The sequence below is a fragment of the Hyaena hyaena genome, unplaced genomic scaffold (assembly GCF_003009895.1).
Source record: "Hyaena hyaena isolate Hyena2069 unplaced genomic scaffold, ASM300989v1 scaffold_429, whole genome shotgun sequence".
Classification (NCBI taxonomy): domain Eukaryota; kingdom Metazoa; phylum Chordata; class Mammalia; order Carnivora; family Hyaenidae; genus Hyaena; species Hyaena hyaena.
The window spans coordinates 1,409,528-1,434,629 of NW_024081060.1; the positions used below are offsets into that span (position 1 = coordinate 1,409,528).

Genomic DNA, 25,102 nt, shown 5'->3' on the forward strand with positions numbered 1-25,102 from the left:
AGTGGAAAGGAAGTTCATTTTGAAAAGCACCCCCCCGCTGCATGTAAGGCAGTGTTTTGACAAAGCCCCTTGACAGATGAAAACAACTTATGGGATGTCTCCTTCCTAGAGGCAGCTCCTTCCTCCTCCCAGTGGTCTTCCTACCTAAGGAAATTGGCCAGAGAAAAAGGACTCCTAAGTCCATCAGGGATGATTGTCGTGTAGGACTCTTCCTGGTAGAACTTCAAGCTTGGGCAAGAAGGAAGTAGTAGCTGTTGGAGGCAGGGGAGGGGAGCGCTCTTACTCTCTCCAGCACCTGGGGTGGGGCCGGGCAGCCAAGGGCTGAAGTTCTCTGCTGTGGTTCTGAGGAGATGCTTGTGAATCACACATTAAACACAATATGGCCACATAAATGGGCCTCACTGCAAGAGCTCCAAGCTATATTGTATTCACACGTTGTAAAGTAAAAATTCAGGTTTCTTATAGGGTGTGTGTATACAAACACATGTGGATGCTGAGAAATAGAAACTTCCCAGTTTAAGTCAACTCTGGCGCTGCTCCCCTTTCACGGTTTCTTGAGATTCCTATCGTAGGTCACCGTAAGTCAAGGGGAATTAATTTCTAGATGTTTCCAACATAGACCCAGCAGAACCTGGGGAACTCGGGAATCTTCTTATGGGGTTTACCTCGGTGGAGGATGGGCATAGATTCCTGAAGCAGGGGTGCTTCCCTTCTCTGTGGGAAGGGCCCTGTCCTGGTAGTTTTCACAGCAGGTGAATTGCAATGCACACTTCATTCTCTTCAGAAGACTTGGGGGCCCATTGATTTTGCAGAGCAAGGAAGAGAATAGCCTCCCCCCGCACCCCCCCCCAATGAAACCTGGGGGTCCCAAACCTGATGTGTTTGGGAAAGAAGGGACCACCAGAAGGAGAGATAGATGCTACTGGGCCCTGCACCGACCTTTGTTCTACCGCAGTGCCCCTTATCCAAGGCATTTGAAAAGTCTGTTCCTCTCGCGCGTTTCCACTACCAGAAAGCAGCTGGGTTTAAATTAATCTCCAGACAAAGCTAGGGAAGGGAGCTCACTACCGGGCGAACGGCATTTAGAGTGCCGCCTTCCTCTTAGCACTTAGAGACCTCACAGTCTGTAGCGAGCCCAGAAGGGACCTCCCTCTCCACTCCATACCGATACCTGCCATATCATCTCTCCGTTCCACTGAAGGCTTGAGTTTGTGGACGTCTGCTCCTGGGGGAAGATTAAAAGTCGGTGCTATTTTTCACTACCCTGCAACAATTAAAAGGCACTTCCGGGTGCCAAAACTCTCCTCTGTCCTCAACGACAACAAAAAATTCAGATGTTTGTGCGTGCGTGCGTGCGTGTAGTTGGGAGGGGATTGTCTACACCGTCTTGCACGCCTCTGTGGAGAACTTGGCTTCTGAGAAAAGGTTGGGGAGGAGCCCGCAGCTATTTTTACTTGGGGGTTAAGTCATTCCGGGACGCCCAGCCTACCCGGGATCCCCGCGTGCCCTGCTGTGAGTGGGCACCCCAGGCGCTGAACCGACGGTCGTCCCTGCAAACGGTTTCAAGGTTGGGCTCCTGACACACGACCTCCATTTTTGAGACTATAGGTGTAAAAGTGAGTGTAAACCTGGGAATCATGGGCTCTAGAGGGACTGGGAGATTCATGACGACCCCATCCTCCCACTCGAAATTTGTAGAAAGTGTGAGCTCCAGTGTGCGCTTCAGTGAGCGCGCACCTAGTGTGTGTGTGTGTGGGTGTGTAGAATCCCCCCCAAATATCCAAAATAATTCGTGACCCCAAAGAGGATAAAAGCCGCTGCTTTGAAAAGGAGTGAATGAAAGACCTAAGCGTTTCTGGTCGGTATCGCCAACCATCGGTTCATTAGCCTCGCCCGGCGAGCATAGAAACTAAACTTGAGAGGCTCGTCTCCTCCCTGGCTGCGAAAACGGACCGAAATGGGGAGTGGGGGGTGGGTTCTGGAGGAGAGAAAGAGCCAAGGGGACCGGGATGAGAAGGGAAATATCGGGGGCGAGGGGAACTTAAAGGTAAACTAGTGGAACCGGACGGCGGGTGGGACTGGCCAGTGAAGCCAAGCGTTCGAGAGGAAACCAGGGTCTCTGTCCTGGGCGCTCTGAGCTACATTCCAGGATTTGGGACGGAAAGAGAAAGCCAGAGGGCTTGGATCCGTGGCTCCCGCTGGATACTTTACCCCCCACCCCCACCCCCCCAAGCTGTGTGGCGGAGCTTGCGGGTCTGGTGAAGAGGTGGTCCCCCTCCCCGCGCGCACAGCCTCAGGCGCCCGCATCCCACACTAGTTTCTCAGGCGGCTGATAGGAGCGCGGGCAGCCCAGCCCTCGGCGCCCTCTGCCCACGCACCGCGGAGGAGCCGCGCGGGTGGCACCGCGGGGAGGGCTGGGGAGGGAGGGCCGCTCGGGCACCGGGACCCGCAGCCCGCAGCTGCCAATCTCGCTGCTCACACGCCCTTCCCGCACTCGCGCAGGAGCCTCGCAGCAGTCCCCCGCCCCCCGTCTCCGACTGCGGAGGGCGCACTGGGTGGGGGCGTGAGTAAATAATTGGCCAGCGGCCCGGCTACCCGGTTCTCGCTCTGCTTCCCCGAGGCCCGACTGCGCCCTGGGCTGCTGGGGCGACGCAGCCCCTCGGGAACCTGACACCAGGTAACCTGGCCCCCGCCCCGTCCTGGCTCTGGGAGTCTGTCCGTGTCCCCAGGAATGCTCATCCCGCAAGATTTGAGTCGGTTTTCTCCCGGTTAGTCGCCATCCGCACCTCCTAGCGGGGCCGGTGGGAGAGACACCTCGAGCCCCGCGCTGACCCGGCTGGGAATGCCGCTGCAGCGCGCGGAGTGCATCTCCAAGCGCTGGGTCCCTGGCACCTGGCCCGGGAGCGCCGAGAGCGGAGAAGGACCGGGAGGGGAAGGCGGTGATGCAGCGGGGGCGCAATCAATGGCTTAGCCCCGCTTCCCGCAGGAGCTACCGCCCATTCACGGTCTATGCAGGCACCAGCTGGCGGCAGCATCTTTTAGGTACAAGCTCCAGGAAGGCACAGGCCTGCTGGGGGGCCGGGAGCCCAGGGCGCGCCGCGGGACCCCAGCACCCCCGCTGCGCCCAAGCCTCAAGATGCTCAGGGCTTTATGAGGTTCAGTTACAGCCGAGTCCTCCATTAACACCTCCCCTGATTATTGAGAGGCTGCAAGGGCTGAACGCAGCCTCAGAGCGTGTCTCCGCGCACCAGCCCGCGTCTGTGCCCTCTGCCCACCCCTTCCTCCTCCTCCCGATTTGGAAGCATAAACTGAAAATAAAAGACAGGTGGAAGGAGCTGCGGGTCAGAGGTGAGGGAATCGGGTCAATTCCGAGAGAGGGAGAGAGAGAGAGAGAGAGAGAGCGAGCTTGATTTGCACCCAACGGTTTATTTATTTGGATTAACAGAGGAACCCTCGGCAAGACCTGGGGACCAGCCCGCACCTCTGGCCGCAGCCTCCCGCCCTCCCTCGCCGAGGATCAGGTTCTTGGGGGGAGAAGTCTGGACCTCAAGGTAAGATCCCCACGGGGGCTGTCTCGTCGGAGCAGTTCACCGGCCTGGGTGTGCGCCTGGACGGCCGGACGCCCCAGGAGCGTCTCGGGCTCTAGCGGGGGCAGCCTGGGCTTCACTCTCAGCCGGCCGACGCCCGAGGTCGCGGCGGGAGGAGCAGCTCCGACGCACCGCCCAGCGGGGTGGCAGACGGCGCCCAGGGGCCCGGGCCCGGCCGCACCGCCTGGCTGACGCGCGGCTTTTCTCTGCCAGTGCAGCCACCATTACAGCGTGATCAACTCCTATGGCTCTAAGAATGCTGAACGGCACCACTCTAGAGGCAGGTGAGTTATCCACCAGGCTCCTTCTCGTTGCCTCTGCCCTTTGGGCTGCTGTGCACATCCGTGTGTGTGTGTGCACACGCGTGTGCGCACCTTCACTGGGTGGAAGAAAGAAGGGTGTGTGTGTGTGTGTGTGTGTGTGTGTGTGTGTTAGACATTCAATCACGTTTAGAAGGCTCTAAAATGTAATCTCGTTCAGTCTCCCGCCAGGATTTCTGAAAGCTACGTTTCCCTCCTTCTGCCGTTTTCTTGAATGTCTTTGACTTTTTTGAGGATGGAGAGGGGGTGGTGGAGGGCACGGCGCAGCTGAGCCGCAAGTTATCGGCAGCGAGAGGGATGCGCCCTAGATCCTCCGCTGTGCTGCTGGGGGCGTCTCCCCACCGGAAGGGATGGGGGGGGCAGGCTGACACCGTTGCTCACCTGTGTAAGGCTTAACTGGAAACTGGCTTCCCCGACATTTGCCGTTCAATGCAAACCCAGCGCAGCAGTCCCAGCGGGCGACCTCAGAGAACGTGGTGCGGGACATCTCCCTTTATTCCTTGGGCGGCTGAGGGCCAGCGGCGCGGCAAATGTCAGGTAAAAGGGCTTCAGATTTCGGACGTGGCAGCCTCCTCCCTTCCTCCCGGAAAAGAAGCCGGAGATTTGAACGGAGCAAATGATGGGCAGGTGGCTTTGCGGGTGCAGACGATGTGCGTGGGTCACAGAGCGCAGGGGGGCAGGTACTGGGGCTTCAGAGGCGCGTAGCTGGGGCGCGGCCCTGGGTCCCCCCTCCGCGCGGGAGGCCTCCCCGGCCGCAGCTCCGCTCAGCCCACTCCCATCTGTCTGGAGGGAGGCCCTCCTAGTACGACTGAATCAGAGATGCGCCCGTGCTGCAGTGCCCGTCAGGACCTGTTTGAACATAGAGATTCCCTAAGCGCACCGACTAGAAAAGGCCCGGTGGCGCGGGGTCATCGGCTGGCCTTCCACCCAGAGCAGCCGGGGTGACCAGGATTGAGTAAGCGGTTCCTAGCCTTAGACGACGTTGACTTCCCTGGGCCCTGGGCCGCTCTCAACAGTGCCCAAAGCCAGACACTGCTTCAGGAGCTGCACCTTTCAGACCAAGGGGGGCTCCTCAAACAGTTTAACCGGGTCAGGAGGGAAGGTGACCTCTGCCCTTTTAAGGGCAAACTGGGGCCACAGGATCTTGGCCTCCGAAATTCAGATATAAAGAGAACTTGAGTTGCCTATCTTATCAAGAGATGGGTCTGCTGGGTTTTTGTTTTGTTTTTTTTCCTCTCTGGTTGCTCCCAGGGTAGAGCAATCCATTCCCTTTATTTTCCTTGCCCTCTGGGGAGTTTTTCTGGGCCTGCGTCTGGGACAAAGTTGCTACTTTCGGGGAGATTCCGGAACGCTGTACCCTCGATCTCTACTCCTCTGCCCTGCTAGAGACCAACTAACCACGTTTCTGAAAGCTGTAACAGTAGCCAGATGGATGGATCCTGGAATAATGAAGAGTGGACTGTGTGTGCCCAATTGTGAGGAGCGCCGCGCCACTGGTCCCAGTACAGCTTTGAGTTCGGAGAGGAGAGTCGACATCTCATTATGGGCCCCAGGCTGGGAGAGCCCACTGCACCTGTCCCATTTAGAGAGGCGGAGCCCAAGGAAATGAACCCAGGAGCACTCCAACTTTCATAGAGCACACTCTGGCTATTCTGAGGGATGACTGGCTCCAGTCCCTCCTCTTCACAGGGGAGAGAAGTCAGAGCTACAAAGATGCTCTCCTTAAAGTGCTTACTGTTCTTTGTGAATAAGCGGTAGTAAGGGGGGGGGGGCTCTTTGGTATCTTTAAAGGGCTCTGAGACAAAAAGGTTAGGAGTTCTTGGAGCCCCTCCCGCCCCTCCATGGGCTTCTTCTTCAAGGAACTGTGAGAGGAGGCAGAGCTGAGTGAATGGGGAGCAATTTCTGCAGGATTAAAAAGGACCTCCCAAACTCCAGCAGCACCCCCTGCCCCACCCCTAGCTTTCTAAAAACTTTCTGCATTGGCTGCGAAGGAAGACTCCTGGCAGTTGGCTTCTTTATGGGAAGTAGCAACTCCCACTGGGTGTAGGAACTTATAACCTGAGTTTTATAAGGAAAAGCAGGCATAGCTGGGATCCAACCCCGAAGCTGATTGTAGAAGGTGGTCTGCCTTGCCTGTACCTGATAGATGATTAACAAATACTTGTGGGAAAGACAAATGAATGAATGGGTGGATGGGTGGATGGTTTACAGCATTTCTGTGATTGGCTTCCTTGGAGACTTCACCAAACTCTGGCTTTTTCCTGGAGTTGTTTGTTAAACTCTCCTTTCATGAAGTCTCCAAAGTTTCATCTCTTGCAAAAATAGGGTGGTATTCTTGGGCTCTTTGCTTTTGCTGAGCAGGACCAAACCCCACCAACACCCAAGCCTAATTCCAAACACACTCATTTGGTAGGTGGTGATGGGGGAGAGTGGGAGTTTAGTCCAGAAACTAGACAAAGCGAAGTGTCTGGATTGAGGTGCCAAATCTACTTTTTCCCTGGAGCCTTCCTTGGGTTAACTAACCGGTTTTCTTCTCAGAAACCCCTCCTCTTTCTTCTCCTCCTCCTTGGGGTCTGAGTCCATTTAGCTGCTGACTTGTGGGAAGGCAATCTGCCCCTTTGTGAGAGGACCTGCTGTCTCTGAAAGGGTTGCTGCTCCCAGCCCCTCCTTGGGGCCCTTCGTTCGTGCACGTGGGTTTGAAAAGCTCATTGATTTCCATCCAAAGGGGCTAATTACATTACTTACAGTAAATAGCGATCCTGCTGTCCAGTAGGGCTGCCAAAGCGTTGGGGGGGTGGGGGGAGGTCTCCAGCTTAGTTCACTTGATTGGCTTCATTTTTGTGTGAAATTGTGTTTTATGAGCTGTATTCTGGCACCCGGAGGACTGTAACAGCGTCCAGTCTGCAAATAACATTATTTTTGACCCTGAGAAAAGAGCAAGGGGAAGCAGTGGAGTCTTGGGTTTCATGGAAGAGGTGACTCCAGCAGCTTCAGAAGGCGAAGCTTTGGGACAGGAAGTCAGACTGCTGCACAGAGTAGTTCCCTTCCTCCCTCCGCTCTTGTCTGCCTGCCTGCCTTTTTTCCTTCCTTCCTTCCTTCCTTCCTTCCTTCCTTCCTTCCTTCCTTCCTTCCTTCCTCCCTCCCTCCCTCCCTTCCTCTCCCTCTCATTTTCATTCTCTCTCTCATTTCTTCCCGTCCCCTTCCTTCTTTCCTTCATCTTTCCCTCCTCTTTCTCTCCCTTCATCTTTCCAGATTTGGCCACTGTTCCAAGTCGGTTCCCTAGAGGGAAGCAAGCCTGCCGCCAGCATACCCCTCTGAGGTATCCGGGATGTGTCGGGCCACGAGCCGGTCCTGGGAAAGCCGAGGGAGAGCGCTGGGAAACAGGCAGGCACTAGGAAGGAAAGAAGCAGCGAGCAGCCCCGGCTTCCTCCTTTCTCTGGCTAAAGCTGGGCTGGCTCCTGCCGCTGCTCTGTGCTTTGGGCCCCTAGGGGGCTTCTGGTGGTTTGAATGAATCGACAATATCAGAGTATTGTGGGCACTTTTTAATAGGGCCAAGGAGGGGCGGCCGCTAACGGGAACAGAAGGAGACAGAACAATCCCGCCTCTTGTGAGGCGCAGGTCTGCCGTTCTGCTTGTCAGCTCTCACCTTCCCCTCCTCCACCGCGAGGAACCCCCTTCACATCCTCCTAAATGTGCGGCGCATCCAGTTTTACAAGTCCCCTGTCCAACAGGGGCAGTGGGAACGGCGCGCAATAGGGTGTGCTCCTAGTCCGCAGGGCCCTCCACTTGCTGCCCGCAGTGACAAGTTTCAAGTGGGACCCTGGAATCACCGGCAATTTACTTTCTGACCTGAACTGGGTAAGAGAACACCTCACCCCATGTCCTGGTTCAGGTGACTACCCCCCACTGCAAGTCCATGCCCTGTCCTCTGCATTCATTTTTCAAAGAAAAGCTTTTTGCCACCAATAACCAGAATCCTGGGTTTTCCCAGCCTATTTTTCACTTTGGGGGATGCTTCAGGCTTTGGTGGGGCGGAGGGCCTTTAGGAGAGGTGAGGCGACCTGCTTTTAAAAAGTGAGTTGAGGAAGACGGGAAGAGAGGAATCTCTGTTTAACATTTACTTATTTGCCACCACCCCCCCCCGTCACCCCCCCAACCCCCGGCAACCTAGGGACCGTAAAGTCCACAAAGAGGAACCCAAAGTTTGGAGCTGACACTCTGTTTGCCTTGAGCGGGGGTCCGATCTTGAACTTGGACCAAATAGAAGAGCTTTCTGCCTCCTGCACTGGGGCGGGGACAATATGGGCTCCTTTTCCCCTTTAAAACATGATTACTGGGAACTCTTGGAAGGGTGTGTGTGTGTGTGTGTGTGTGTGTGTGTGTGTGTGTGTGTGTGTGTTGGGGGGAAAGTAAATGCCCCCTCCTACTACCGCCCCTCCAGCCCCCTCCCCTTTGTAATGTTTGTCCCTGCTTGCCCATCACCAGGGGGTTGAGAGGAGTGTGACAGGTCTTTGTTGTCTGAATAAAAATCCGTGGCAGCTCCAGGGAGAGAACTCCTCCTACTAAATTATCAAAAATGGGCTGGCTTTAGTCTCTTAACAAATTGGACACAGCTACGGCAGGAGCAGTCCCCAACCCAACCTACAGGCACTGGGAACTTGCAAGCAGCCAGGGACCGCTGAAAATAGCACTTCTTTTTCTTTCTTTGTGTTCAAAACTATTTTCTTTCTTCGCCAGATTTTGTTTTCCTCCCCCCCCCCCCCCCCCCCCCCCCCCTGTTTGTTTGTTTTCTGCACACCTCCTTCAGGGAGCCGCTGAGGTTCCCCCTCCTTTTTTTTTTTTTTTCTTTTGCGAGCAGACCACTTTCCCCTCCGTCTGCCTCTGTCTGCTTCGCTCTCGCCCCTCGCCGTCCGTCCCAGAGCGGCTGTGCGCTCCCGCAACACGCCGCTCTCTGCGGTCCCTTCCGCTCCTCACTCGGATGAGCGGAGAGCCGCGGGCGTGTGTATATGGAAATAGTGGGGTGCCGAGCAGAAGACAACTCGTGTCCCTTCCGTCCCCCAGCCATGCTCTTCCACGGGATCTCCGGAGGCCACATCCAAGGCATCATGGAGGAGATGGAGCGCAGATCTAAGACCGAGGCCCGCCTGGCCAAGGGCGCTCAGCTCAACGGCCGCGACGCGGTAAGGAAGGGCCCCTCGGCCGAGCGCGCTGGGCGCGGCGGCCCCCGTTCCCGGCCCGGCCGAGTTAGGACGGAGGGTCCCGGGCGGCGTCCGTGCCCGGCCGGCGGGCGGGGGTGCTCCGCGCCGACTGCCCGCGGGCTACGAAACGGCCGCGTCTCTGGCGTTGAAATGTCCCCGCTACCGCGACCCTGAGCTCGCAACTCTGCGCGGCTGCTCCCCGCAGAGCAGGGCGGGGGGTCCTCTCCTGCGGCCCCCAGGGCCTGGGGTCCTGTCCCCCTCGGCTGCGGGCGCCTCCTCAGCGAGGGGCCGGACCGGGCGGGAGCGCAGGGGGCCCGGCCTCCGGCGGTGACGGCGGGACCTTCGGAGCGGACTCGGACTCGGCCGGGCCACCTTCGGGTCTCGGGGCGCTCGGGGCTGCGCGGGGTCTCCGGCGGCCGGCCTGGGCCCCTCTAGCGAACCCGGACGGCGCTCGACTTCCGGGCCGGGCGGGTGGAACGTGCTGGGGGAACCGTGCAAAAAAATCCGGAGCAGCGGGCACCCAGCCCCGTCGCGAGAACTTTCCGACCCTTAAACGGTGTAATTAACGACCACTCCTACTAATATTCATAGTAATGAAAGTCGTGTCCGATTAATAAAGAAAACCAATCAAGAATCGGTGTCCTTCCCTTTCCCACTTACGAGCCGGCGGGGGGGAAACCACAGAAGTCTCCGGAAATGATTTCAGCCACACAGAGCTGTGCACATCCTTCGGCATCACACCGGGTATTATTGTAGCTCAGACTAGCCCGGTCCCCTGCCCTGAGCGGGTCACTGGGGTTTGGGATTCCGCCAAGTAGCCGAGCTGGTGCGTGTGTCCACATCTGCGACACGAATTCAGTACCGGGGAGGAGGTGGGGGCTGCCCTGAGTCGCGGACGAGGCTGGACTGTTCCAGGGCCGCCCAAGTTTTGCGCGAAAGTCCGACCCCTTCCTGATAGTCTTGAGGGAAGTGTCCGGCGGCCACCTTCTCGTCCCTTCTTGTTGTGGCTGCCCTGTCTACAAACAAAACACAGCAACCCAAATTCTTATTTCGTGGCGGGGCTGGGCTCGTCAAGGTGAGGCTTCCTCATCCTCAGCCTAGTCGGTTGGTCAGCGGGGCGGGAAGCTGAACCTGGGGACTAACCCGATTTTCAGGACACAGATCTCCTGGGTATGTTGGTGCCGGGGAAAGAGGGACGGTGCAGAGGGGACCGGACCACGGGCTCCTTCTGGGAAGAGGCACTTTACACCCTTACTGGGCAGGGGACCGAACTCCCTGCAAAAATAGAGACCTGCCAAATATATCCAGATCAACACAAAGTCGGCCAGATTGTGAGCACAGGTATACTAATCACTTCCTTCCCTTTAACTTAACACTGCCCGTAGGAGTTTAAAGAAATAGAAGGGCTTGAAAACAGTCTGTGTTCGTCCAAATCTCCTTTCTCTTCCCCAGCAAACATTTCCGTTGTTTTATTTTGTGTGCGTTGAAAGCCACAATTTTTAGCGTGTGCATTCGAGTTTGGGAGCATCCGCCCATACTCCGCTCCGTGCGGTCCGAGCGTTTTTCAAAAGAGGCTCGAGGTGGCCGAGGCGTCTTGAGGTTAACAGTCCCGGGAGGATGCGAACGCCCGGTCCAGGCAGACGCTGCAGAAACGGAGCGAGTCGCAGAGGGGAACGTTTCCCCGACGTGTGCCTTTGCGCTGTGGCCCCCGCCCCTGGAGGTGCGCCCCCGAACGCCTCGAGCTCGCGCTTCGGGGAGGGGGTTCCGAGCAGGGCGTCCCCACCGCGCGTCCTTCTCAGCGGCGCCTTGTGCTTGCCTTGCAGGGCATGCCCCCGCTGAGCCCCGAGAAGCCCGCGCTCTGCGCCGGCTGCGGGGGCAAGATCTCGGACAGGTACTACCTGCTGGCTGTGGACAAACAGTGGCACCTGAGGTGCCTGAAGTGCTGTGAATGTAAGCTGGCCCTCGAGTCGGAGCTCACCTGCTTCGCCAAGGACGGTAGCATTTACTGCAAGGAGGATTACTACAGGTATTCCCGCACCTATCGATCCCCTACGCCCCGGCACACCTGGCGCGGCCACCTGCCCAGCCCGAGAGCCTCCCCTTCGGTCCGCCCCCTTTCGCCCCTCCGGGGTACTGTTACCATCCATCCCGAGCCCGGGGGAGTCCACCGCGGACGCCTTCAAGCTGAGCCACCCTCACCAAGGGCGGCGAGGATGGGTGGGAAGAACACCCAAGGTCCAGAGCTACCAGGGAACACCGCCCGCTCACGACACTGCACCGCTAGGTAGAGGGAATCTGGGGAAATCTTGGAATCCAAATGCACGTGTGTCTGTCGACCGAGACCGAAGCGGACTGTTTTCTTTCTTTTTTTCCGTTTAGTACGAACGGGGAGAGATCCGCACCTTGGAAACGAACTGGTGGCCCAGGCAGCCCAGTCCGGGTGTTAGGTTTTCACAAGGGTGGCGGGGAACTGCGTAAATGACCATGAAAAGGAATAATCACCGTTGGTGAAATCTAAGCCATTCAGTTGTGAGTTCCCTTTGCCGGCAGTTAGAACCGTGCTGGTCAGCCTGGAGGGTAAACTCCGGGGATGTTTTTTGCTGCTTCCCAGTTATTTTTCTGGAGTGGGAAAGAGAACAGTTATGTGCAAGTGACCCCGCTCTGCTGTCAACCAGAGGAAGAGAAGTGATTAAAAAAGAATAAGCTTTCCTCTGCAAAAGCGTCCGTCTGAATGCTTTCACTTACACTCACACATCCATAAATAATAATAATAATAATAATACCACCCCTCATAGGATATTTTGTAAGGGATGAACTGCATCCTTGGCATTGCAATTTAATATTCTTTCCACAGCATTTAAGTCAGCGAGCACGGGTTTTTGTTTTTTTTTTGTTTTGTTTGGCGTCTTGGTTTTTTTCTTTTCTTTTCTTTTTAATCTTAACTTTACAGAGAAGGAAACTGAGGATGTTACCTGCTTCTTCTAATTTTAATGTAAGGGTTCTTTGTCCTGGTTCATCAGAGCAGGTCAATAAGTAAATAAAATTAATGACCAAATGGACCCGTGTCCTCCTCTTCTCCCGGAGCCCTCCTACGTGTCTGTCTTGGACCACTGGTGACCAAACCCCAGGTGTCACGGGTGGGAGGTGGCCCTGCCTTTGCCTCAACCAGCGCCCTGACTTGACGGGTTTGTTTTTCCAGAAGGTTCTCTGTGCAGAGATGTGCCCGCTGCCACCTTGGCATCTCAGCCTCCGAGATGGTCATGCGCGCCCGAGACTCCGTCTACCACCTGAGCTGTTTCACCTGCTCCACTTGCAACAAGACCCTGACCACGGGCGACCATTTTGGCATGAAGGACAGCCTGGTGTACTGCCGTGCCCACTTCGAGACCCTCTTGCAAGGGGAGTATCCACCGCAGCTGAGCTACACCGAGCTGGCAGCCAAGAGCGGAGGCTTGGCCCTGCCTTACTTCAATGGCACTGGCACCGTGCAGAAAGGGCGGCCCCGGAAGCGGAAGAGCCCAGCGCTGGGAGTGGACATCGTCAATTACAACTCAGGTACTCCCTCCTCACCCCTGTATCAGCCCTGGCCTCCGGCCGTCCAGAGGAAGATTCCACAGAATCCCCGTCCTATCTGAGATCTCCTGGCAAGAGAGTGTTTTGCTTAACACTCTTCTTTCCTCAGTACAACTCCCTTTCACTCAGAAGGAAGAAAACGGAGAGAAACCAGAGAGAAAGGAGGAGAGAGGGAGAGGAGGAGAAAGGGAGAGGGAAGAGAGAGAAAGACCTTTATTTAGGTTGTGGCAGAAAACACATTCATAACCATGAAGCTGCAGTGACTTCCCCCAAACAGGCAGAGCCAAATCCTTGTTGCCCATTAGTTAATGAGCCCATTAGTTTCTGGCTCCCAGTTGGAGCAAAACAGCCCCAGGGCAATTCCTGTGTGGAAGCCAAATTATAGATCCTGGAGGAGGTTTTCCTATATACTGAAAAAAAAAAAAAATCTTCAGAGCCCAACCCCAGTCTGTCTAGAGAGAGCAGAGGCTGTGGTCACCAGCCCAGAGTTAATCAGGAACACAGTTGGCAAGAGTGTCGAAAACCGAATTCCTGGTCTTGGTGGAAAAGCAGCTGTAGGGGCAAGAATCACCCTCCACAGCTGAGCTGGCCTGCCCCTTCTGTAGGTCAGGGCAGCCAGCCAGCCAGCTCATTCCCTGTGTGATAAACCACCCGGACATCCAGGGCCCCTGGAAAACTGAAGGAAGCTCCAGGTCAGAACCACTGAGGAGGCTTGGTGTTGTGATAGGCTGAGCTTCTGTCCTCCACCAGCCTTCTGTCTTAATTAAAAACAAACTGTAGGCAACGGGCCCGAGAGCACACTTTCTTCCTTGCTTTGGGAGCACACGTATCATTTATCTCCCTCAATCAGCAGTTTCCTGTGGTTGGTAACTTGCGCCTGCTCCCCATATCCCAGTGAGGGTGGAGATGGACTTTGTAGACCATATCTAACTCCAAGCAGGAAGGAAGCTCTTCTTATGAGTTCTAGACACTGGAGGAAAAGGGGATCTGGAAAGCCCCCAGGCTAACTCTTGGGAAACCAAGGACTGGCTTCCCATGCCTGGCCCAGCCCTGGCTGGGAATCTTAGCAGAAGTAGACTCAGGTGGGGCGCCTGGGTGGCTTAGTCGGTTAAGCGTCCGACTGTCGCTTAGGTCATGATCTCGCGGTTCGTGGGTTCGGGCCCCGCGTCGGGCTCTGTGCTGACTGCCAGCTCAGAGCCTGGAGCCTGTTTCAGTCTGTGACTCCCTCTCTCTCTGACCCTCCCCTGCTCACACTGTCTCTCTCTCCTAGAAATAAATAAAAGTATTAAAAAAAAAAAGAAGTAGACTCAGGAGAGGGAGTCCATTCTCCTGGAATGGACTGTGGGAACCCTACTCTGTTACCATGAGCACCCACATACCAGCCAAAGCATGGACATCCCAGAGCACAGATCGTGCTGGTTTAGTCTTCCCGTCCCCAGTGCCTGGTATGGTGCCTGACCCGTTGTCACTCAGTGTTATCCAGTAGGATAAATGATTTGCTCATGGTCACACAGCCAGCGTGAACCACTTGGAACTAAGAGGCCTGCTCCTAGCCCGGAGTTTTCAGGGCAAGCCCCTCAGGAAGAGCTTCAGGGCAAGCCCCTCAGGAAGAGCGGGCTCTCCCCAGCCTTCTGCTCGGTCGGCCGTCTCCCGGGTTCTCCGCTGTTGGAACTGCATGGCAGGCGGCATCCCAGGGAGATTAGCAACCAGGGAGCTCAGCGCCGGCAACATTTGTCCCTACGGGGTTCAGGCCAGGGTCGCTAGACCATAGAGGGGGGAAAGGGCAGCCAGCTCGCTCCAGACACCCCCAGGACCAGTTTGTGTCGGGCCCGGGTTTTGCCAACCCCCGGCTGCGGGTCGCAGCCTCGAGCTCGCCCCTGCTGCGCTTCCGCGGGGGGCTTTGGTTCGGGGCCACTTTGCCCAGCGCGCTCATTTCATCTCCTTTGATGCGAGGTCCCCGGAGCAGGACAGGCAGGGCACTAATTGTTCTTTATTAATAGAAGATGACATCGGAATCTCGAGCCACTCACCAAGGCCCTAATGCCCTAATTAGAGAGAGACAGAGACAGAGACCGAGAGGCCGGGACCCACATAACTGGCGAGTCTTTTGGAGAGAGGGAATCCCTCAGCCCGAGAAAGTGTGCAGAAAGGTGGAGATTTCTAGCCACAGGGCAGCAATCCTATTTTTTCCGCCTGTTTATTGAATCTAACTAGCTCAATTTGATTTCACCTTGGATCTTTATGTTAGAAAGAGCTGCGTGCTTTAAGGACAGTAGAATTTAATGGTAGGTAGAGAATACAAATTTATATCTTTAAAAAAACCCGAAAATCTCCTTCCACTTAAGTCTTTAGTTTGCATATTAATACTGCTGCAGGTTTCTTGAGAAGGGTGATGCTGTTTGGCTCCTGCTGGCCAAGAGGGTTGCCGGGGCCTCTCTATCCAGAGTTTGAACATCACACCACCCCAGACTCGATGCCTTTTAATTAGTATCCACCCCATCCTTTCTGGACTTTTCCTAGAGATACAAATGAATACATACTTCTTCAGAATCAGATGGAAATAAATAATCTAGAGAAACTGGGTGAAAGATACATGACCAGAAATCAACCCCACTGTTAAAAAAATGTTTATGCATCTAATGCCAGTTTGTTACAAAACTAGCAAAAGAAAAGCTTCAGCGAATTGAAATCATGTTAAAAGGTAGAAAATGAATTGGATCCACAGTTTTAACTCATTATTTTTGCGTTCTTTGGATCTCATATTGCCATCTCCACTTAAATGTAAAGTAGTCTCCGAAAGAGTAATGTTGACACTAAATCTATAAATTGATATGTATTTTTAAAAACATTTACACAAAATATGTTTATGATTCAAAGACGTCCAGAGAAGATGTGAAACTTGGCAAAGATCAGTTAGCGTTTGTCATCTGGCAAATGCCTTTTAGTGAGAATATTCCTAATTTAGTTTCTCCTCCCTCTGCAGATCCCAGGCAGATATATATATTTTTTTAATTTTTAAATGTTTTATTTACTTTTGAGAGAGAGAGAGAGAGACGGCATGAGCAGGGGAGGGTCAGAGAGAGAGGCAGATACAGAATCCAAAGACAGGTTCCAGGCTCTGAGCTAGCTGTCAGCACAGAGCCCGATGCGGGGCTCGAACCCACGAACCGTGACATCATGACCTGAGCTGAAGTCGGATGCTTAACAGACTGAGCTCCCCAGGCGCCCCCCAGGTAGATATTTTAGAAAGAGACCTAGAGAGTTGATTTGCAACGCTAGATTGAAATGCAGCCCTCCAGAAGTGAGAAGATTTAGTCTAGGATAGGCAGTTCTTATTTGGATAATTTAGCATTAGTGGCGAGACTAAATTTTTGCCAGTTTTTAAAATCTCCCTTCCTTCGGTTTTCTTGGATTCCAAACTTCAAAAGCTCCTGATAGTTGTGAAGTTAGCCTGGCACTGACCCCTAGTGGTCTCCCAGGGATCAGTTAGCTCTCAGAAGGTTACACACCTTCAGAACAGAAACTCACTTTAGTATAGGTGACCATTTCATCAGTGACTGGAAAAAAAAATCTGTATCTTCTCACTGGCTTTATAATGTCAGATGTGCACTTACAGGTTGTTGTTTAAAGCAGTTTTTAAGAGAATTGCCATTCCATCTCATAATTCGGGGTGGGGGGGAAACACATATACTCTGGAAGTAGACCCTGGGGAAACACAATCACTTGCAAGTTTATATAATGCATTTGTAGTTAAACACAAACAATTTAAGATAATGCTCCGAGTTACTGTGTGGAAGAAGTAGATTGCTCTTTTAAGTTGAGGAATATGATAACACTGTCATAGGAAAAGCATACAGTAATATCTGTTTATTAAAGAGCTAATAATCTCCTTATGCACTGAATTGTATACTGTGTGGAAACAAGTCCCATAATTGTGTCTAATGAACTAACAGTATCTGTTGAGATTTTAATTAGCAATAATAAATGTAGAATGCATATTCAGAAAAGCAGCTTAAACTATTCTATGATTATTTTTCATAAACTTCATTTTAAAGACTAATGAGTACAGGGGCGCCTGGGTGGCTTAGTCGGTTAAGCGTCCGACTGTCGCTTAGGTCATGATCTCGCAGTTCGTGGGTTCGAGCCCCGCGTCGGGCTCTGTGCTGACTGCCAGCTCAGAGCCTGGAGCCTGTTTCAGTCTGTGACTCCCTCTCTCTCCGACCCTCCCCTGCTCGCGCTGTCTCTCTCTCTCTCTCCTAGAAATAAATAAAACATTAAAAAAAAAAAAAAGACTAATGAGTACATAGTGAGGTTAGGAATCACATTCATCTCTAAGCAATATTACCTTGGGGTGGGGGAATGGCTAAGGGCATTACTTAAACACTAAGTTAAGTCTTCTAAGTGTAGTATTCAATCTGATGTGCTGTTCAGAAGAAGTTACATGTTACTCACATACGCTAAGAATGAAAACTTTTTTGAAGAAGCCTCCAGTGACAGGTGTGCCTCTTTGACCATTTTGTTCTGGGTACATTTATAATCTGGTTGTGAACTATAGCTCAGTTTACTAGAGATAAATACAGTTTTATAGTAGGTCTTAAGAGGCTGTTTCATCCATCTGAGGATATGAAAGTGCAATTCTGTAGAATATTTGAACCCAACATATCCCCCACTTGGTTAAAATAGGATAAGATGTAACACATATTCTTTCTCTTATCTCTGAGGATATGTTACTTTTCTGCTCAGTTAAAAAGAAGGATATGCTCAACATTTGTATGTATATATCCAGCTTGGATTCCACTCAAGTTGACTTGACTTTGCATTAATAGTCACTTGATTTTATCGATGAACAAGGATTCAAAATCTTGGTGGAATGCTTTTGAGTCCTGGCCCTGTGCTTGACTCAGGGGATGCAAAGGTGAATATTATGTAATCTTTCCCTCAATGAACTCATCTGCTCTTTTGCCAAATGCACCCTCCTACTTGTGTATTTTCTGGAAATATAAACAAAGGAGACATTAATTCATGTCTAATGTAATGTCTTCTTACAGCAGACCAAATTTCTTGTTAAATGGATTTTGTGATGTGCATGACCTCTTGGTTGATGGCCCAAACTACTGTTTCTCCTGATTATGCTGGTTTCGGAACATAATTCTAACCAGAGAATAGTAGGCAAATAATGTTTTATTTAGCAGAAGAGTTAATATTAAGAAATGTTTTACTTTCTTCAGATTGAGGTTTTGTCCCTTACCCCCACCCCCTCACCACCACCAAGTGACACGATCAGGTTGATTTTAGATATTCCATTATAATGTACTAAAATGTAGGATGATCAGATCTGAAAATGCATCATATAAATACCTGAAGTAAGGGTTTAAAGAAAAAAAAATTGCCATGCCCTTTAAGTTGAGAAGTTGGTTGACTCTTTAGCAAATATTTAGCAAAACATTTTCATTTTGTAATCATATTTCCTATGCAGAGCCAATAGGTTATTGGAAATGACCTTTTAAATGTGCAGCTTTATATCCTGGGGATAATGACTTTCAGGCTGGTTTCAAAGGCTAGGTTGTTTTGCCCTAAATGCTAAGCAGAGCTTTGCAGGGAGAGAGATGTCACCCTCTTTCTGCCAGATCAGCCAGGGGCACAGCTCAAATCCCACTCACAAACATCCACAGCAAAGAGGGCCAAGATCTGAGCTGAGAAATAAGCACCAGCAGTGCCTCTGAACTGTAGGCTGTGGGGAGCGCTTCAGGCATGAACTGAGTGAAGAGAAGTCTGGGCTCATTCTCTTTCGGAAATATTTATTAAAATAACTCCAAGGGAAAACTGTTTTCTTCCTAGCATTGCCTTGTTAAGCAGTTATTGCCAAAAAGCCTAAAAAAAAATTAATGTTCTTAGGATTACATAAGAAATCTACAAATTCTTAGTTTGTAACTTTAACCCATTCTCTGCTACTACCTTTTTCCTGATTGAGAAGACTCTAGGAATATCAGAAAAAGCTAAAAATTGAAACTGACTTAGAGTCTTCTTTAGTTGGTGGGTTCTCAGAAACTCTCAGATTGGAGAGAGATGAAATTATTTGTTTTCATACCCCTAATGACAAACAGCAGTGCCTTTAGAGAGTATGTCTCATTTTGCAAACATAGACAAAATGTGGGGTCTCTAAGACTGTGTGTGTGCAGAAGCGTGTAGGGTGCCAATGTGCATAAACATATTAGAGTTTTTTTCTTTTCATCCTTGAATGTTTCTTTTACACTTGTGACTTATTTATCTTCCTGAGGTTTCCAGCAACCATTATGCAAAAGAGAGGATTTATCTAACATTTTTCTATTACATAAACTTTGGTTGTGGCCACATTAAGAGGCAGCTTTGGCTGACTTTGGTAATTAACCTCTTTCTTGCCTCGATACAGCTTACAAATGGGTTGACAGCCTTTCCCACCGTTGCTTTATTATCATAGCATCACACAGCCTGCTAAAGCTGCAGCGAGTGCAGGACTTTCCACTGAGCTGTTTGTTCACTGATCCCTCAACAGGTTGTAATGAGAATGAGGCAGACCACTTGGACCGGGATCAGCAGCCTTACCCACCCTCACAGAAGACCAAGCGCATGCGCACCTCCTTCAAGCACCACCAGCTCCGGACCATGAAATCCTACTTTGCCATCAACCACAACCCGGATGCCAAGGACCTCAAGCAGCTTGCTCAGAAAACAGGCCTCACCAAAAGAGTTCTGCAGGTAAGAAACCTCCATCATTGGCTGTGTATAAATCTCCCTCACCCTTGCCAGTCAAAAGAGTTCTCTTCCCTGTTTTGAGCAATACAGGTATTTCCTGTACTGCTTCTTCATTAGTTTACCTTAGTTATCTCCCCAGAGGGTGTGCGGAACTTTTGCAGGGGCTTCCGGGAGGGTGCCCAAAGAGAGACCCAGGGTCTTCTGAAATGCAGCCACATTCTTCCTATCGATGGAGAGATGGAGCCACCAAAGCCAGTACAGCTCACCTCACTGCTCTGCTAATGTGGGTGATGTCACTTGTACAAGTTGTGGCTTCAGAGATTTCCATTCACATTGGGTTCAGTGCACAGACTTGAGGGGGAGCCGCCGGTGCTGTTTTACTTCAGCAAACTCTCGGCAGCCTCACTCACATGCCACGACCTTCCAAATTCAGATTGACCTCCCCCCCCCCTTTTTTTTTCAACTCTGGAAAAACCACAACCATGGTTAGTGTCTCAGTAACCAACTGTAGCAAGTATTTTCCCATTTGAATAAACTGTATATCAAAACTAAATACTGGGAGTTAGACTGCTGTCCAATTGTTTTTCTAAACTCGTCAGGGTAAGAATATACAATGAATGAAATTATACTGGGTTGCTGTGGGTCACCTGTGATCTACTTCTCAGTGACAAAGAGCAGGCATTTAAAATTCTACCGACCAGTTTCTGGCTGCTTGGGGTCTGTGGCCCTGGGTTTGACCTATGTGGAGAATACTTCCCAAGTGTCAGACTCCAGAACAGCCTGAAATCTGTTTCATTGATGTTCGTTTCATATGAGTCCTTCTTACACTGCAAAACTTTCAATGACCCTGCCTTTCCTCATTCTCAAAAGATAACAGTTAAGGAATCAGGATACGTTTACCCCCTGTATCTCTGCACCTTCCTGTCTGTGGTATCTCCACTTAAGCATCACTTGTCCCAAGTGACACTTGTTAATGCTGGGGGGGAATATATGGAATTGAGAGTACCCGTAGTATTACTTGAACTACTCTGTTAAAAAAAAAAAAAAGACAAAACAAAAACAAAAACAAAAACAAACAAAACCCCAGCCCTTCTCTCCCAAGAAAAATAAACAATTATATTTAAAAAGAAAACATACCTTCTAAAAAAAACAAGCAAGAAAAAAAGGAAAGAAAAAAAAGAAAGTGAGAGAGAGAGAGAGAAACAAAAGTCTAAAATAAACATCGGTAAAGAAATCCATTGGGATTGGTTTGCAGGTTTGGTTCCAAAACGCAAGAGCCAAATTCAGAAGGAACCTTTTGCGGCAGGAGAATGGGGGTGTTGATAAAGCTGAAGGCACATCGCTTCCGGCCCCGCCCTCAGCAGACAGCGGCGCTCTCACTCCACCCGGCACAGCGACCACTTTAACAGACCTGACCAATCCCACTATCACTGTAGTGACATCTGTGACCTCTAACATGGACAGCCACGAATCCGGAAGCCCCTCACAAACTACCTTAACGAACCTTTTCTAACATTGGTTTTTGTTTTTGTTTTTTTTTTAATTCTTCCTCTTCTTTTTATGATTATTCTAATTATTATTATTTTATTATTTACCAGATTTTTTTTTCTAACCCACAAGATATTTGGGAAATAAAAACGACAGCTTGGTGTGTAGCATCTGCAGCCACTTGGCAAATGAGTTTACAGTATTGTCTCCTTTACAAAGTGTTTTTTTTTTTATTGCTTTTTGGGTTTTTTTTTGTTTTTGTCTACAAAGTGTATTTGGATGGTTTTTCAAAATAATTAATTAGATCTTTCAGTTGGTAAGGGGAGTTTTTGAATTATTCTAATAAGTGCCTCTTAAAATTGTATGTTACTTATTTCCAGAATCTCGAAGAAAAAAAAAAGTGGTATAATGATGGGCAAATAATCATATTCCCAATTAAATGATTAGGTCAATAAAGAATCAGATAATTAAAGTTATTTTTTAAATCTTGCGATTGTATGTATACTTATGGAATTTTGAAACCTTCCAATTGTTTTTAGTTTTAAGCAAAAATGTTTTGATTATTCTTTCATCTTACAAATGAGGAATATGATTAAACAAAAAGCATTAACTATAACAGCTCTAAATATTAACGATTAATTAGGTGGGAAATATGTTCTAAGGATGTGACTTTTCCTTCTTTTAGGGATGTACGTCCCAGGAAAACTTGTTAGTTTTTTGCCTTTCAACGTTTGAAAAATATTTAAACTCCCTGTGTATCTATGATAATTCCATATAGAGTTTGAAATTCTATACCTTTAACCTAAAGCTAAAAATGATAGTTCTAAAACCATTCTTTCTAAATTAGTTTTTTCCTAGGGAAAATGGAAATAAGCAAAATATAATTTTTTAAGAAGTTAAAAAATCAGTATAATTTAAATAATAGCTCTATTAATTGGCTTCAGCTGTACCATGATATTGTATCTGGCATTCTATATGAATAATGTTTAAAACAAACCTTAGTAGACTAATATCAACAACTAGAATTCTTTGGTTTGTTTTGCTTTATTTTACTTTGGCATAGGTTGATATATTTGTCAGAAAAAGAAAACTTTTCTGGCATTACACATTTAAAGTTATTAGTCTTAAAGTAGATAAACTCAGAAGCCTCGTGGATGCTGATCTGAATATATTTCCTAGTTTACAGTAGCATTATTTTTCTTTTAATTTAAGCTAAAATCTTAATGGTCTGGGCAGTGGTGAATGTTCATCTATATGCTTCTGTTGTAGTTAAATACCAATTAGATTGTGGATTTCCTAAAAAAAATAAAAATAAAAAAAGAAGTCAAGATATATGTCTTGCTTTAGTGGATTGTTAAGAATAACTTTGCACATATTCTCCACTTGTTGGACCCCTTAAATCTCCTTTGGTGGTCGAAGTGGCTATTTAATAGATTTTAAAGGTGTCCTTCTGGCTGTATAAACGTGTGGTTACATATTGACAGTTCACTGCCCACATTAAAGTGCATTATTGTAACTTTTGCTCAGGGTCTTTAGAAAATTAGCACAGAAAGTAGCTTATTTTTTAAAAAAGATGATGGAAGATAAGTTAACACTGTAACAGAAGAAAGGTGTGATTGCCATTATATATTTAGCAAGTGTGGTTATCATCTTATATGGAGCTTAAATCTTGACTTTTCATATTTCTATTACATTTTGGGCATTTACCACTAACCAGACCAAACAACCTTGGTAAGGCTGAGATCTTATTAATACACTTTTACAGGTAAAATATTGATACTTATAAATTTTGTTCTTTGACAGAACAATGTATGGTACTATAGATCTACTTTATTAAGTAGACTAATTATAACTCAGTTCTCCTATGTGCCTTATGATATAACTTGGAAGTAAGTTTGTGAAAAATCAGGATATATGTGTTGTTTGTTAAATTAACTGTTTTAAGCCCTTTTGACACCTCACTAGTTTTGTACTGTTTTACCTCTTATTTCCGAAACTCTTTTTATGGTGTATCCTGTTAGAGGGGACAAACATGTCATAGAAAGCAGTTGTGCACTCTTTCAAATATAGTTGATAAATTCAATAATCTTATATATTGAGCTTCGTGTTTATAGTACAGTAAGTGGTCTAGCAAAATTGTCCATGTTTCTTTGTTTATTGATAAATGCATTGTATAGAAACTATTTCCCCTAAATATTTATGGACCAAACAATTGTGATATATCCTATTAAATTTGTGTGAATAAACCATTTTGAATCTAAAGAGTTTTATTTCCCATCAGTTTTATTTAAGGCTTAATTGTACTAGTGTGTTTCCAATATCTATATGTAAAAGCTATTAAAATGGCAATACAAACAATTTTTAAATATCCAAACATACAGTTTTCAGATTTCCAAACTTCTGATTCATTTTAAGTGTACACACCATTGCATATGCAATGTAATTCAACCTCGAATTATTTTTAAATGTATTTTCTTACAATAAAAATAATGCCCCACTGATTTGACTCCCCCCAATTTTTAGAATTAAAAAAAGATAATTAGCAGACAAAGTAGTTGCATGAAAAGAAACTTAACTATGATTAAGATTTAATGTTAGGTCTATTGAGCACAAATGGATATTTGTAAATCAAAATAGAAATTGCAGACCCCTAAAAGCCAAGTTGCTCTGTAGTTAATAAATTGTCACTATGATTTTTTTCAGGGAGAACAAATCTTGGGGCATTACAGCCAAACATCCCGACGTTTGAAAATTCCCTAAAGTATTAAAAGAAGGGGAAAAGTTTGATCGGAAATCCACTGCAGTGAAGACAAAGACAATATTAGGTTATGATAATCATACATTTTAAAATCTATTGAGCCAAAAAAAAAAAAAAAAGAAAGAAAGAAAAAGAGAGACAGAGACAGAGAGAGACTTAAATGTCAATTACTGAATGTTAACAAGATTCTGTTCTTTATGGCGTCTAACACAAATGGAGGCTTAAAGTTATGTGGTTTAAAACAAAATTAGTTAAGCCGTGTATAAACCAGAGCAACCTGGCAGTAATATGCCCACCCCACATCTGAAGAAAATTATTATTGCTAAAAAATCCCACACATTTGTCAAGCACAGTAGTTGTAAAATAAAGTCCAAAAACATCCATTTCACCTGCTTGCTAATGTGTATTAGTCCTATCTGTTAATGGCATTTTCCAATTGTAAATTCAAAGAAAAGCTATCACTCATTTGAGAGAATAGGAATCAAAACCCAGTAATTTTAGAATTATTGTTTATTACTTCCTTTTTAAACAGAAATCTCTGCATGCACTTTTACATCTGTCACTTCTAGTGTACATCTCTGTATGATGACTTATCTTTGCTGTTTCTTGTATGATAAATAGCTTTCATTAATAAACATTTTATTTGATGCAAACATAGTAAACTTTATGTTAAATACACACTGTTGAAATTACTTTTGAACACTGTCTTAAGAGGCAGCACAATACATTTCCAACTTGTTATACTTAGGGGAAAACAATCCAAACAATATAATGAGGTTAAATTCTGGTAGTCTAGCAACTTACTTGGTTTTTAACTTTTTATGACTTTTTATTTGTTGTATTCAATTAGCCAATGCATTAAAAATTATTAAAAAAAAAACCACAGAGAAAACACAAATACAACAAAAAATAAACCTTAGACTAAACTATCATGTAAAATTTCAGCAACTTTTTTAGATTACTAGGGTAAAATTTATAGATCCCGTGTAAGTTTACATGTTGGCTATGCAATGAGCAAATTTATTGAAGTATACAAATATATTCTGAACTATGAAAAGATCCAGTCTTTGCATAGTTCAAATTACATATGATATTACAAACAAAGGAGCAAATGGAAAGGAAAACAAATATTTAGGAATGAGGTTCTTTTTTAATTGTTAAAGGGAATATTTGAAGAAAGAATTTTTTAATGATTCCTATTTAGCTGTATATCCAAAGCATATGTTAAACAAATTAACATATAACTTTCCAGAAAAGTTTTCATTATGATGAAATTTTTATTATATACAAATGAACCCTATGTAAATGATGTAACTTTTATGAATGACAGACATTAAATATTTCACTTACATGTAGTCTCAGAACTTTGAATGTGTTCTTAAATGCTTTCACTTCCTGAATACTAAAAAAGGAAAAAAAATTAAAAATAGAGAGCAACTTGCTAAT

At 47.9% G+C, this 25,102-nt stretch overlaps 1 protein-coding gene across 3 annotated transcripts; it reads left to right on the top strand.

Moving 5' to 3' along the window:
* The first annotated feature begins 3,843 nt into the window (after nucleotides 1–3,843).
* LHX9 (LIM homeobox 9) lies at nucleotides 3,844–23,696 on the top strand. Of its 3 annotated transcripts, XM_039252697.1 has the most exons (6): nucleotides 3,844–3,871; nucleotides 8,969–9,087; nucleotides 10,929–11,131; nucleotides 12,305–12,660; nucleotides 19,211–19,413; nucleotides 20,666–20,923. In XM_039252697.1, the coding sequence occupies exons 1-6, from the start codon at nucleotides 3,844–3,846 to the stop codon at nucleotides 20,921–20,923; spliced, it is 1,167 nt and encodes a 388-aa protein (XP_039108628.1). The 3 variants fall into 3 exon arrangements, with proteins under 3 accessions (XP_039108628.1, XP_039108629.1, XP_039108627.1); XM_039252698.1 differs by lacking the exons at nucleotides 3,844–3,871; nucleotides 20,666–20,923 and adding an exon at nucleotides 23,602–23,696 and having other exon boundaries at nucleotides 8,797–9,087; XM_039252696.1 differs by lacking the exon at nucleotides 3,844–3,871 and having other exon boundaries at nucleotides 8,797–9,087.
* The last annotated feature ends 1,406 nt before the right edge of the window (nucleotides 23,697–25,102 follow it).

Excerpts from the sequence above, each read along its gene's own strand:
- LHX9 (XM_039252696.1), top strand. The coding sequence starts at position 8,914 with ATGGAAATAGTGGGGTGCCGAGCAGAAGACAACTCGTGTCCCTTCCGT. Across the intron at positions 9,088-10,928 it reads AGCTCAACGGCCGCGACGCG|GGCATGCCCCCGCTGAGCCC; the intron begins GTAAGGAAGGGC and ends CTTGCCTTGCAG. Across the intron at positions 19,414-20,665 it reads TCACCAAAAGAGTTCTGCAG|GTTTGGTTCCAAAACGCAAG; the intron begins GTAAGAAACCTC and ends ATTGGTTTGCAG.